Genomic DNA, 15,643 nt, shown 5'->3' on the forward strand with positions numbered 1-15,643 from the left:
CAAAATTCAATTTATCATTCCTATTAGTTATCTGTGCAATGAGAGTGAGAGTATACAGAATTATGGTTGCAGGCTGGTCCTCTAACTCTAAGTATTCTTTGCTAGGAAGAATTCGCGCAGGGGCACAGACCATCTCCTATGAGGTATCTTTGATTATTATCATCCTTTCTCCTTTAATGTTATTTAAAAAGCTCGATCTAGAAGGGTACCTAGTGAAATCCTCTTACGTAGGGTGACCTTTATACCTATGTCTCCCTCTAGGATTATGCTGATTTATCACAATTCTGGCAGAGACTAATCGAACACCCTTCGATCTAGCTGAGGGTGAATCCGAGTTAGTGTCGGGGTTCAACACAGAATACATAGGAGTCGGTTTCGCTCTAATTATATTATCAGAATACGCTAGCATTCTTTTCATATCTCTACTATTTAGTGTAGTATTCGGGTCTATAAGCTTCCTCATATTTTGTTTAGTGGTGTACTCCTATCTATGGAGACGCGGCTCTTATCCCCGCTATCGCTATGATAACCTAATACATTTATGCTGGAAAAGTCTTTTACCTACATCTTTAATATTCCTGTGTTTTTACTGAAGCCTTTCTCAAGGGGGTTAAAAATAAAGACCCCTGGTTGTATAATCAACCTTATTCTGCTTTCAAAACAGATGCTTTAATCGGCCAAGGGGTCTAATTAGACAATTTTGTCATTCAAATTAATAACAATTGGAGTAAACACAAAATATGAGAAGTAAGCACATGTAAGAATCTGTCCCAGAAAAATATAGGGGTCTTCTACAGGTCGTGCCCCAATTCATGTTAGAAGTAAAAAGACTGACACTCAGGATCAAAACAAAGGCTGGGCTACAGAATAAAACTCAAGACCTCGAAACTTAGGCTTAAATGTAAAGGGAAGGGACACAAGAATAAGAATAGAAGAGACAAGGGCGATCACCCCTCCTAGCTTATTAGGAATAGACCGCAAAATAGCGTATGCAAACAGAAAATATCATTCCGGTTGGATATGGGCTGGGGTAACCAATGGGTTAGCAGGAATGAAATTATCTGGGTCCCCTAGAAGATAGGGTCTAGTTAAGGAGAGAGTCACAAGCAAAAAGATAAGGACTATAAACCCCACGGTATCCTTAATAGTAAAATAAGGGTGGAACGGTAACTTGTCTAAGTTAGCGTTAATTCCAAGGGGGTTATTTGAACCTCTTTGATGAAGGAATAAAAGATGAATTATTGTTAGACCGGCTACCAGAAAGGGGATCAAGAAATGAAAAGTGAAAAATACACTTAAGATGCCAAGTCTCAAGTGGAAAAGCTGGGGCTAGTGGGTGACCAGAACTTTTTAGAGTGACCTCAAGTGGCTCATTTGAAAGCTATTACTCATATCTACGTGATTTTTATCAATTCTAACATCCTTAAGTGTGATATAGAACTTGAGACAACACTTTTGATGTCACATCTTAAGTGTAAAAACTTAGAAGTATAAAACGATATCATCATTGTAGTAGCTATGGTTCAAAACCCTTAGCTGGAGGTTGGCAAGAACACCTTTCGTATGTTTCTCCTCCAAGCCCCCTTAATAAGCCACGCAATTAAAGTGCAAACACTAATATATCATATTAGATTATTAGAGGCGTGGATCTGTTAGTACAGCGTTCGATTTCGAATTAGAGCGTCTTGTGTTTGATTCCTGCCTGGATAATATTTTCAATCATGTTTTTTTCCCTCTATACGATCATTTTCAGATAATTTCTCTGTTTTTTTAAATGTGACACATTCATTTTTAAAGCATGTCCCAAGAAGGTATTTGGTCATGCATTTTTATTCAAAAGGGAATACAGGTCATCCAGTTCAAGGTTTGCAACGAAATTCAGAGTAGGTCCCTAAATCCATACCCCAACGAATGGCCTAATTTTATCAAAATCCTATACGGGGGGGGAGGCAAATTTGGAGTCAATTTTTCAAAACCAAGTGGAAATGACAGAGAAAACTGAAAAACTAGCCGTATAGTAATACAAAGTTAAAGATGTACCAAAGAAAACTGACCTTTTCAGTTGATGCTTGAATTACGGAGGCTTTTCTTAGTTTTGACAACATTTTTGGAGAAATTAAATTTCAGCTGGGAGAAGGGGAGTAAATTGGGGTCTAGAGGAAAACTGGGGTCGAAGAAATGAAGTTTCCCCCTCTGCCCCATTGAAAATTACGCCCCTAACGTCAACCCCTTGACACTTAGTGGTTGGAGAAGTATAGGCATGTGGTTCTGGAACGACTCAAAGTTGTATATTAAAGAAGGATTACTTATTGTTTTACATGCTTGTTCAAATTATTTACTTGACGATTCCAACGTAGTATTCTCTCCATTAAGTAAGATTGTGCATCCAAAGAGGAAAAAAGACAGATGAAAACAATTCTGTTGGAGAATTCAGGTAACTCTTCGCAAAATTAGTTTATAATACCATTTATCGTACCTACACAAGAAATGAACTTTCTTTTAAATTTCCAATCATTTCTAAGTAATGAGTGGCTGTTTATTTAGGGACAGATCAAATAAATCACTAGGCCTAAAGGCACATTTCTATTGAGCTGGCAAAATTTCTCGCAAGTATGTTGATATTAAACCTGTCCGCTCAGTTAACCTTTGGTGTCGAAGCTACTTGCCTGGAGCTACTTCCTTAAAAGTGACTAAATTTATTTTTTAAACCAAGAACTAAAGATCTATTTCTTCTTTTTTACTTTTTTTTTCAAAAGGAAACGACATTATGTTTTGATTTTTTTTTCAATCTAAACTTATTTTTTCCTTCAATTTTTGTACGTCTTTTTTGTTCGGCTCTTTAATAAGGATTGAGGTGTCTTATCTCCCCAAGATTGGAGTTGATTAGAAATTATACAAAACAAATAAGTCTTCGACTGAAACTAAGGGCCAACATTAGAACTTAAAACGAACAGAAATTATTTCATAAAAAAAAAATGTCATAGCAGGGTTGTTTCAAAATTAAATTTAAATCAAAAACAAGCATGTATTAATCTAAAAAACAAGGTTTTTCCTAGGGAAGTAAAGAGTGAAGTTGAAACTTAGAATGAACAAAAATTATTACTCCACAGCTTCACAGCCTATCTAACATACATTAATAAAACTAATACAAATAAATCAGCTGGTGATACTCCCATATGTTTGTAGGATTACAGAAAACTAGCACTTTACTGAAAACACAAAAGTCAAGTGTAGAAAAACAAGACCATTGATTTAGGAGTCAAAAGTAAATAGGTAGCCTCAGAACAACAAACTGATGTATAACGCTTTTTAAAGTCCTACAGGAGCTGTGATATCAGTAACTTTCAGTATACAATTAAAATTACCTTAGAAGGTTAGGCACAAAAATCAAAAGTTTAAAGTCATTACACAGCAGAGTATATAAAGGATTGATTTATCAGGTAACATCTTGGTCTCACCTAGTATTACTTGAAATGAAGAACATATCAACTATAATATGAACTCCGGAAATCCAGTTATTTCTCTCTATAAAACAAAGAATTTTAAGTTGTGACACAAATTTTAAAGCGAGTCTGTGTTTCTAATATAATAAGATTCCTACACTTTGAACTTGTCTACAAAATAATCACGAAAAGTCCATTTCAGATCCAGAACGACGGTCAATCATTGAACTGAGCTCGTTGTGCAGAGGTAATACCCAACTAAACGAAAAAATAAATAAAACAACAATCCGAAAATGCTTTACTTTTATGCTGTCAAAAGTGTCTTAAAAGGTTTTCTTTCATCGCACCAAAACTCTTATTTTGTTTTGTGTTTTCAGTAAAGTGCTAGTTTTCTGTAATTCTAAAAACATAGGCAAATATTACCAGTTGATTTATTTGTATTAGTTTTATTGATGCATGTTAGATAGGCTGTGAAATAATAATTTTCGTGTTTTAAGTTTCAACTTCGCTCTTTACTTCACTTGGAGAAGCTTTGTTTTTTTTTTTTTTAATTAAGCCTACACAGAGACCTCGTGATCACTTACAGGTACATTATCATTTTGGCTTAAAATTTAAAAGTAAATTGTCAAAAAAAAAAAAATGGATAAACGGACAGCAATGAAACTACTTACGCTTTTATATCAATAAGATCTCCCATTTCACCAACTCGAGTTATTCTGAATAAAGCATATGCAATAATAAAAGGGAAAGGCGCAGTCCATCCTAATAGATAAAACCACCGTATTAATTGCTTGTCGTCAATGAATGTTACAACTAGAATTGTATGCAGGTAGAATCCTTCGAATAACATCCACAGATGATTGGAAAGAAGAAAGTAATGCGTCAGTACGTGCCATATTTGGCACCAAATCTGAAAGAAGAAAAATGAGTTCTATAACTGGAACAGCTCTATAGGGAAAAAATTGTATAAACCAAGACTAGTCCAATAAAAGCCAAATTTCCCTGTTAATCCCATATGAAGTCAACCGAATTTAAACCAAACTTGTCACATAAAAAATCGGTTGCCGGATTATTCTTCATGTGACAAGTCTCCGTTAGACAAGACACCATTGTACAAATCCGCATTATAAGAAATCTTCAGTGTGGATAGAAGAGGGCGGGAGGGGGAGAAAGCCATTCAGTGGATACTGCTTTGAAGGAGTATTTACTAAAGGTGCTAGATAATTATGAAGATTTCAATACTAATGCTGACGACGACGTCAACGATGTTTAAGAAACCGCTTCGGTAAAATGATAAAAGTTGTGGCGAAAACAAAGATATCAGTGACTAGAACAATAAATTAAGAATGCTACCTGGACATTAGCCCTATTCAAACAACCATCTTTCGACCATAGGAATACGAGATATACGTTCAAACACTTGTCTATTACACACCATTATTGAACGTGTAATAGACGCCATGTTCCTTTCGGGACATTTTTTTTTCTGTTGTTCTGCTCTATACGTATTTTTTACCAATTCAGTCCCGACCAGTTATTTAAATAATATACTACACCTTCATTGGCATCATTGAATGTCAGGTAATTACTAACATTCCAAAATTCTGGTATCTGTAATCCGAATTAAACCGTATTATTTCTAATCAACTTTACCCAAAGATTCTCCGACGATTTGCCAATTTCAGAATTTACGCCAGCATTTTCACCTGCTGAAAGCTATGACAAAACGTATGAAGACTTATGGTAAACATAGAAATGCCCAAATAGGCAGACGTATCAAATAGGGGCGTATGATCATTTCAGTTACTTTCGATACCGTTATTCAACATTACGTTATCTAGTGTTAATTAACGTTATTATGGAAAAAGGAGGGATTGTTTGATGGTGGGTGTGTGTTTGGCTCGAAAATTTCAGGAGTTTGTTTCACTAGGATCAGCAATTTCGTTGTTTGAGGGAGAAGAGATAGAAGACCATGGGCCAAAAAACTTTATTCTTTTTATCCCTGATCAGTTTGAAATTTACAGCCAAAAGTCCTTGAGTCAAGAGGGACCTGATGCCAAAAAAAAATCAGGCCCGTAAAATTTCACAAACGTGAATTTTCTAACTTTCATTCTTAAGTCTTGGGGCTTCGAGGACCCCAATTCAGAGTAAGTAATATACAGAAAATGTTTACTCCCCCCCCTAAAAACACGTCCCAAGAAAGAACCAAATTAGAGCCTTAAGATCATTTTCCTCGTCTACTTCGTATGGAAGGGGCGACCACAGAAAATTTAGAGGAAGGCTCATTCGATTGTAAATGGAAAGTATCAGACCCTTTTTAATGTCCACTAAAAGTGATTGAGGGATGAATAGCTTCCTTTTGGTGCCCTATTTATGATACCTGCTTCTCCGTCACCTCCATGATATTGAATCGAAACTGTTAGATACACTTTTGTTCAAAAAGATCAAAGGTCTAAAATCAATGCCTCCAGAATCAACATCACCCCCACAGCCCAATGTGTAGTGGCTTTAAATTTAGTAAATTACACATTCATCTTTGGTAGGTTTTAGTAGAAAAGGTAGCCATTTTTTTTTTTTTTTTTTTTTGTCTGATCAGCTAGGAGATCATAGGGTCATTCACAAGGCCAAAATTCCCAGAACTTCCCATGTATACTCTTGAAACGACAAGTGTGTCTGAGAAGATAGATAGAAGTCATGTGCACCTATGATTTTCAAGTTATCTTTAATATCTTGGAAATCCCCCCTCTGGGGATAAATTTTATGGTGTGTTGTGAGGGTGAATTGGACAGTCAATTTTAAATTGGGTAAATGGTAGAAGTGAACTTAGAGACACTGAGTGCATCCAGATCATTAAATTAGCAAGTTTGCAAAATCTCAGGAACAGTTTGAGGGAAGAAGTCGAGATTTTCAGGTACTCTTGCATAAAAAAGGGGAAGGTGGTAAATGGAAACTTGAAATTTCGTGTTGGGAGAAGAGGCTACACAATTTTTGTCACATGGAAAAAGTTATGCACCATAATCTCTTAAGCTGCAATAATCTATGCACAATTAATCACCAAGGTAAATCAAAAGACACTATGTAGTAAGAGGTAATCAAAATGGCATATATGCAATATTTCAGGAATTGCTTAGGGTAACAAGTTAAAACTTTCAGAGGCTTTAGGGGGCTAAGTGGACCTCCATTTCATTTTTGGTGCAGAAGACAGAGAGTAAGGTGGGTCAAAGGTTTTTCATTTAACCTATATGAGATTAAACTCTGTAGCTTAGGTAATAGAAAAGATGAATAATCAGTAAAATAGGGTCGAGACAAAAAGGGTACCTACGTCACTGCAAGAAAATTCACTAATGAAATGTCAATCGAGAACTTAATTATACAAAATGAAGTAGAGGAGGAAAGAAAGGGGTCAATAAGACGATGGTAATATTTATATTTCATGCCCTTCACGTCATAACATAGAAAGCGGATACAAGACACTTGGGATATTCAAAACAAATTTTTAAAGATAGCAAAGAAGTAGTAGTCACAGGACACCATATAAAGATAGGAAGGAATTTAATGAATCATCCAGTTCAAAAACAGATTTTGTAGAATATCATTTCTGCGGGAACCGGCGTTTCTCCCCCGAAAAATTGTCCCCGCAAAAAAATTTCCCCACATGGGAAATTTTCCTTCCTCCAAAATCTTCCTCGAAATTTTCCATGAAAATTGCCCCAAAGATAGTCCTCCCATTCCCATGGACAACTCCCACCACACAAGATTGAGCAGCCACAGAGAAAGTAAAAAAATAGGTAGCTTGTCAATCAGATGTCCTAGGGGGTACCAAAATGACCAGATACCAAAAATAGTTTTAGGACAGGGGCTGGTTAGTCCCCAATCACTTTTGACATATAAAAGAGGGTAATAACTCTCAATTTCTGATGGAATTAGCATCCTCTGAAGTGTCTTCAGCCATTAAGGTGCTGGTGATGAAGAAGGAGCAGCAACCCTTGTGTACTATATAAATTCTGTTCGTTCCGGGGCTTAATGTCACTCTTTGCTTTTATAATAACAGCCTAGACCAGAAATATTCCGAAAAAGCAAGAGGGATTAGAGGTCAATTTCTACCTCCACCACCATCCGCCCTTTCCTTAGAACTAATTCCGTATTTACCTGAAAGCTCAATGACGGTTGGGAGGTTTTGGCCTTAAAATGCACCTTTAAAGTATCTGCCTCCATCCCTAGCTACAAAACAATCAGAGAACCCTACTGTAGAGGTTTGAAGCTCTCATCTACAAATGCCTGGAAATCTGTGTTTTTATGGCACATATAGCAATCGCAAATTCTATTGGTCTGTCGGTCCCGGTTTTGCTACTTTAGGCACTTCCAAGTAAGCTAGGACGATGAAATTTGGCTGGCATATCAGAGACAGGACCAGAGTATATTAGAAATAGTCGTTTCCCGGTTTGACCATCTGGGGGGGGAGTGGGGGGCCCGTTAATTCGGCATAAATAGAAAAATTGAAGTATTTTTAACATACGAACAGTTGATCAGATCTTAATGAAATTTGACGTTTGGAAGGATATCGTGTCTCAGAGCTGTTATTTTAAATTCCGACCGGATCTGGTGATATTGGGGGGAGTTGGGAGGGGGAAACCTAAAATCTTGGAAAACACTTAGAGTGGAGGGATCGGGATGAAACTTGTTGGGAAAAATAAGCACAAGCCATAGATACGTGATTGACATAACCGGAACGGATCCGCTCTCTTTGGGGTAGTTGGGGGGGTTGTTAATTCTGAAAAATTAGAAAAAATAAGGTATTTTTAACTTAAGAACGGGTGATCGGATCTCAATGAAATTTGATATTTAGAAAGATATCGTGTCTCAAAGCTCTTATTTTAAGTCCCGACCGAATCTGGCGACGTTGGGGGGAGTTTGGGGGGAAACCAAAAATGATGGAAAACCCTTAGATTGGAGGGATCAGGATGAAACTTGGTGGGAAAAATAAGCAGAAGTCTTAGATACGTGATTTACATAATTAGAACGGATCCGCTCTATTGGGGGGGGGGTTAATTCTGATAAATTAAAAAAAATAATTTTTTTTAACTTACGAAGAAGTGATCCGATCTTCATGAAACTTCATATTTAGAAGGACCTCGTAACTCAGATCTCTTATTTTAAATCTCAACCGGATCCAGCGTAATTGGGGGGGGGGGGCAGTTGGGGGGAACCGGAAATCTTAGAAAATACTTAAAGCGGTGAGATCAGGATGGAACTGGATGGGAAGAATAAAAACCTTTCTAAGATACGTGACTGACATAACCGGACCGGATCTGCTCTCTTTGGGGTAGTTGATTAGAAAAATGAGGTATTTTTAACTTACGAACGGGTGACCAGATCTCAATGAAATTTGATATTTAGAAGGATATCGTGTCTCAAAGCTCTTGTTTTAAGTTGCGACCGGATCTGGTAACATTGGGGGGAGTTTGGGGTGGGGGAACCTAAAATGAAGGATAACGCTTAGATTGGAGGGATCGGGATGAAACTCGGTGGGAAGAATAAGCATAAGTCTTAGATACGTGATTTACATAATTGGAACGGATCCACTCCATTGAGGGGGGGGGGATAATTCTGAAAAATTTGAAAAAATGACGTGTTTTCAACTTACGAAGGGGTAATCGGATCTTAATGAAATTTCATATTTAAAAGGACTTCGTAACTCAGATCTCTTATTTTAAATCTCAACCGGATCCAGCGTAATTGGGGGGGGGGGCAGTTGGGGGGTATCGGAAATCTTAGAAAATACTTAAAGCGGTGAGATCAGGATGAAACTAGATGGGAAGATTAAAAACCTGTCTAAGATACATGACTGACATAACCGGACCGGATCTGCTCTCTTTGGTGGAGTTGGGGGAGGGGGGGTAATTTTGTAAATTGAGGTATTTGTAACTTACGAAAGGGTGACAAGATCTTAATGAAATTTTATATTTAGAAGGATCTTGTGCTTTAAAGCTCTAATTTTAAATTGCGACCAGATCCTGTGACATTGGGGGGATTGGAGGGGAAAACTGGAATTCTGGGAAAACATGATAATTGGGGTATTTTTATCTCACGAATAGGTGGTCAGATCTTAATGAAATTTGATTTTTAGAAGAAATTCATGTCTCAGAGCTCTTATTTCAAATCCCAACCAGATCTTTTGATATTGGGGGGAGTCGGAAATCTTCGAAAACTCTTCGAGTGGAGGAGTCGGGATGAAGCTTAGTGGATAGAATATGCAAATGTCCTTGATACGTGATTGACGGAACCGTACTGGATTCGCTCTCTTTGGGGGAGTTGGGGGGAGGGGTTCAGTGATTTGGCGAGTTTGGTGCTTCTGGACGAGCTAGGACGATGAAATTTGGTAGGCGTGTCAGGGAGCTGTACAAATTGACTTGATAAAGTCGTTTTAGCAGATTCGACCATCTGGGGGGCTAAAGGGAGAGGAAAAATTAGAAAAAATTTGGTATTTATTACATACGAGTGGGTGATCGGATCTTAATGAATTTTGATATTTAGAAGGATATCGTGACTCAGAGCTCTTATTTTAAATCCTGACCGGCATTAAGCCTCTTTTTTTCCTTTTAAATCAATCTATTGATTGACAGAATTTTGCTTGAGCTCATACCATATGATCTCTTTGCTCTTAGCTCTTCATGCCTCGTCACAAGTGCGATATGAGCTCTTAGCTCTTGTTTTTTACCAAAGAAACATCATAGATATTTTATCACTTTTTAATTAGCAAAAAGGACAGATACCAAAAATAGTTCTAGGGCAGAGTGTGTATGATCTCCAATCCCTTTCGCTTAAAAAAAAGGACTATAACTCTAAATTTTCAAACGACTGAGCATTTTCCGGAGTTTCTACGATCAAGAGGGGGAGGGTAGGATGAGGAAGGAGCAGACCTCTTATGCAGAATAAATTCTTCTCATTTTTGAGTTTAATGTTACTCTTTAATTCATAATAACAGCGTAGACCAGAAATATCTCCGGAAATCAAGAGGAATTAAATGTAAATTTCAACCTTCAACCCCCACCCCCTCCTTAGAACTAATCGTGCATTTAGCTGAAGGCTCAATGAGAGTTAAGATGTTTTGGCATTGAAATGCACCCTTTGAGGGATCTGCCTTCCTCCCTAACTAGAAAACAGTCGGAGAGCCCTATTGCAGATGTTTCATGTTCTCAACTACAAATATTTGGAATTTGTCTTTATCTAAATATGGACATGGATAAAAATATAAACCAGTGAAACAACAGGAAGTTTACCTAAAACAGTGAAATTAGTTAAGACCTTAAAATATTTTGGCTCTGCATCCAAAAGCCGTCCTCACGGCTCAATGAAATGAGATCTTTAAAACTGAAATTGATAAACTTAAACAGTCCTGAGTTGGTTATTTTTATTAAGAAATGTCAGTGTGGCCTTCGTCATTACTTAAAGATCGTGAATGTGTGATGTTTGTTGCTGTTTTTTTTTCAGGGATGATTGTATTGAACCAAGAGCCCTAGAAGATCAGAGGAAGGCTCATTCAAACAAAAATTAAAAGTATATGTCTCTTTTTAAGTGACCAAATAGAATAAAGGGCAGCTAGTCCCTTTCCATGCCCCCCTTTCCCCAAAGACACCCGAATGAAATTCTCACATAGCCATTTGGTTCATTATAACTGAAAAGTAGACACAGAGAGTGTCTTTTAATTTAGCTCAACATGTCCTACAATATTCCCCGACATTTTACCTCAAATACCCTTAATATTCTTGAACACATCCAGGATCAAACATTCCGTCCTTTCTCAATGATGAATCCTGCATGTTAGGAATGGACAAAGAGGATAATATATAGTCCTTCCCAGGGTTCTGTAGGGGCATGGCATCCCATGAAGCATAGGTATAGCCATAGGACCTTGGTGCCATTTTGAACAAAATAACTTCGTAAGATTTTCATCAGTATTAAGGGGAGCACCTAAAGAGTAAGAGGAAGGACACTGGCTGCCTTGCGTGCCTTTTTCAACTTCCCACTTGACAAGATTTAAGATTCCAACTTAATTCGCTTCTATATTCCTTAGATATTACTATTGTGCCCTTTTGACAGCCCTCTTGCATATACTTTGTTTTGATTGTGTTTGACATCCCCTTCGACATTTTCTGAAAGGTTATACCTTTATACCCTTGGTCTTTTTGGAGAATCGGGATCAAATATGTATTTTCCAAACAATCAACCTTATATGTAAACAACGGGCAGCTTATGTTATGTACAGTACTTGTCCTAAGGGCTGTGTTTTTTTTTTCATCACTGGAAGCATAGTTATTTGACTTTTCCACTGTCTTGAACAAAATGGTTATTCCAGAATTTCAATCAGATGATGTTGGGAAGATTTCAGGTAAAAAAAAGGGTATAGGAAGTGGACTGGTTACCCTTCGATCGTTTTCAAACATTCTCCTCAACATGCCCTGGAAGTTTGAAATTAATACCCTTGGCCGTTCTGGAGATATTGCACATATACCTTTTCGAAAAACTTGATGCACATAGTATCTTTCGATTTAGTCAAACTTACACTTCGACATTCCTCGAAGTTTGACCATAGTACGCATAAGCTTTTTGAACACACTCAGAGTCAAACATTCCCCCTTTTTCGAGCGATAAATCTTGTAATTAAAACAGGATAAATTGTATAATTTACAATCCTTCCCCTGGTGGCTCTGGGCGGGAGGCATTGCAACTTCGAAGGCATTCTTACTAGTCTTTTCACCCGTTATAAACAAAATCATTTCCCAAAATTTTGATCAGTATTGAGGAAAGGGGGCGTCCAAAAAGGGCCATGAGACCTTGTAGCCCTCCAATCACTTTTCAACGTCCCTTTCAACATACCCTGTAAGGTTCAACTTCATACAATCTGTCGCTCCTTAGACATTACTGATGTGTCCTTTTGATAACTAGCATACACATATTATGTATTCATAATATTTGGGATTCCTTTTCGGATACACCCTGATCGAAACTTTTCCCTTTTCCTAATGGTAAATCCTGGATCACACGGGCTGTGGGGGTATGGCATCCTTGGAACCACAGCTATTACACCTTTTAACTGGTTTGAACAAAGTGATAGTTACAAAATTCTGATCATTTTTGAGGAGAGGGGGCGCAAGGAGGGGAAGAGTGGCTGGTGGCCCTCCAAATTCTCTTCAACATCCCCTAACATACCTTGAACGTTTCAATCTAATACCCTCAACAGTTTCTCTGACATTGCTGATATTCCCTTTTCACAACCAGCTAAGACAAAGTGTGTTTTGATTGTGTTCTGTATCAGAGACACACACACCACCTATGCAGCACCAGGTCAGTTTCAGCCTTTCAAACCCAGCTCGTATTCGTCAAAACATTAAAAATATTCTAGATGTGTTCAAATAATATTGTTGAGGGAGTATTTGAACTATCTTCCCCTTACTATTTATTGAAACCAAACTGTGTCGAAGCTGTTTAGTTTCTACTATTTTCATTCCTTTAGAGGTTAGGCCAATCCTAATAAAAATTGACAAATCATAGAATAATTTGGTATAAACCCTACCGGATTTTCTAGAAGCAAATCAGCATCAGGAACTATAGAACTATGCCAGATCAGGAACATTAAATTTGTAATTGCAAAAGCAGTGAACAGGTTCTTATGAATCTCCACTCGTGTGCATCTTAATGACCTGCAAAAATAAATTAAGAAATAAAACGTGTATTGTGTCCAAAATAGTTGTGCAGCATCAAGTGCACAGTAAAAAAAAGCCGTAAGTAAAAATAAGTCAGTCTGCCACTGTTTTCCAAACGGCACATATTATTGGGAAACATAATTGTTCATTTCAAAAAAAGGACTATCACCCTTTTCGAAAAAATGAAAAGTCTGATTTTTTTTCATTTTTTCTTATTTTTGTTTTTGGCTTTTTTTACAATGTAAGGGAGCTGCGGTTCTGATGGTAATAATCGTCTTAAGAACAATTATTAAATTCCAAAGTGGAAGTTTGGCTTAGTACACCTTGTTTTTCTTAAATCTTGTTTTTTTTTTAACTGTAGAAATGAAAATAAGAATTTCTTCCATGAACCCTGTGTTTCTAATTAGGTTCCAACTGACTTTGCATAGGTCAGTGGGGTTTCAATAACCTATTGCAATAGCTTAGAAAATGCGCAGTAATATTTTAATGGTTTCGACTAAATTTTGATAGAAGCTAAATGTTGCATTTTCTACATATAGGCCTAATTTATTATTTATGAGCCGATCTCGGCTGGGCTTGTACTAAGAAATTCTTCCGTAAAGGGTATAATTCTTTTCCATTTGGGCAAGATCGGCAGTAGAGACCGTATTGACACTATGGTGCTTTTTCGTCAAGTCACATGACAATCAGTTTGTGACTCGTTATCACATCAAAGCGTCTAGTCTTAAGTGGTACGTCAAAAAGGTATACCTCCATTTTTCTTTGAAGCACTCAATAATTAAGAAACCTCATCCTGAGGTCTTTCTTAGAAAAACTATTAACCTTCAAAGGAAATAAGATGTTTGTTTTCCAGTTGCGGTGAAGATCAATGGACAGAAATAAGTATTAGATAGGGGAAGTAGTTTTTCTAAATTTAGTTCTTAAAAACGAAAATACAAAGGGGAAGGTATTATTCAAACTCTAGGGGTCTAATACTATATTCACGGTAGCATTTCAGTATTCATTCATTTAACGTCTAAATACACGGGCAGTGAACGATCTTGAAAAACCGGTTCCTACTGACAAGAACTATCGTGTTAAGTTGAAATCTTACTGCATAAGTTTTGCTTTGTTGGGTGTAAATTTTCTGATAATAATTATTGGCTCTGCACATTAACTGATGTATTCACTTCCATACAGCTTGAAGGAAGGGCAATCTCACAGAACTCGGCTGGAATAGTCACTCAGATGCATTTGTGAGGCTCGGCACTCACAGAAAGATAATTTATTTTTCTCATTATCATTACCATATTTTCCAGATTAATTATTACTTCTGTTAATTTATCTGAAACTTTACAAGACATTAATCGACAATTGAACAGAATAGAAATAGTTTCGTCACAGGTTCAAGATACGATCTATCTTAAATACTACCTATCTGCTTTGTCGTTGTGAATTGATGTGACAGTAGAGAAGTTCTCAGACGATGCGTCACAATCAAAGAAAGACTATTTAAGTTTACAAGCTGAAATGTTGGCTACTTACGCGCAATTGCGACGACTAGAAAATGAGTCCTGAAAATTTGTTTATAGAAAATTAATCCTGCAAACAGAGGCTCTTCATGGCAAGAACATGCAATGAAAGCACTGAACTTACATGTACCAAATTTAGGGTTGAAAAAGGTGTTAGAGACATTTTTTAGTTAAACGCTAAAGAGACAAGCGACCAGCGTTGGTTAAGTTCATAAGCGGCTACATTCGCGATATTATATTGCGGTCAAGTGTACACATGAAAAGGATGGGTCTTGGTGTTAGTCCCGATTATTCAAAGCGTGAACTGTTCATCCGTGACCACCTAAAGCCTTTTCTTGAACGTGCTAGAGGAGAAAATAAAGAAGCATGACTTAGAGTGCAAAGTTATATAGTGGTCAACAGTATTTTACGTATAGCTCTGATTAGCAATCTGTAGCTGAGGTTACGAATGCCCCTAAAATAATGTCATCAGTGACTTCAATCACCCGGGCAACGGAGGTCTAGTTATGTTTTTAGTTTTGGACCTGATTGTCTGTTACTAGGTTGCTAGCTACCGCTGTAACCCGGATTAAAAAGATATTTATGCTAATGCAAAGACTAGTACTATTTTTGAATATTTCGGCTAGTGTTGGCTCAGGTTCGTTCTTTATTATAACCAGACTTTGAATTCTGCGATACGAGTTCAAATCTCAGTGGAGCCTTTTTGTAACTTGAAGCTCACTTATACTACCGTGTAGGGTTATGCCGTTCTATTTAGAATTAAATAAAAAAATCAAGTTTTTTTAAATGAAAGTAAGAAGCGACATTAAAACTTAAAACGAACAGAAATTAATCCGTATATGAAAGGGACTTTTCCTCCTCAACGGCCCGCTCTTTACGGTAAAGTTTGACTCTTTCCCTTAACTCTACTTCTTAAAACGGTAAAAAACTTTAGCCTCAAGCTCGTTTCCCGCTCGTTAAGATTCTATGACTTTGGGGTGTTTTC

The 15,643-nt window shown here is 37.2% G+C and overlaps 1 protein-coding gene and 1 long non-coding RNA gene across 3 annotated transcripts in view; one reads left to right on the top strand and one right to left on the bottom strand.

Annotated features, from left to right (window-relative positions):
- LOC136026411 (calcitonin gene-related peptide type 1 receptor-like) overlaps positions 1-15,643 on the bottom strand; it is a 213,497-nt gene that overhangs the window by 54,683 nt on the left and 143,171 nt on the right. For both annotated transcript variants that reach the window (XM_065702979.1, XM_065702978.1), the window contains exons 6-7: positions 13,018-13,144; positions 4,115-4,353 (exon numbers count right to left, since the gene is read on the bottom strand). In XM_065702979.1, coding sequence (XP_065559051.1) covers positions 4,115-4,353; positions 13,018-13,144 — 366 coding nt within the window. The remainder of the gene's footprint in view (positions 1-4,114; positions 4,354-13,017; positions 13,145-15,643) is intronic.
- Positions 1-15,643, top strand: part of LOC136026412 (uncharacterized) — a 411,673-nt gene that overhangs the window by 495 nt on the left and 395,535 nt on the right. The window lies entirely within an intron of this gene.

Source organism: Artemia franciscana, chromosome 4, assembly GCF_032884065.1.
Source record: "Artemia franciscana chromosome 4, ASM3288406v1, whole genome shotgun sequence".
Classification (NCBI taxonomy): domain Eukaryota; kingdom Metazoa; phylum Arthropoda; class Branchiopoda; order Anostraca; family Artemiidae; genus Artemia; species Artemia franciscana.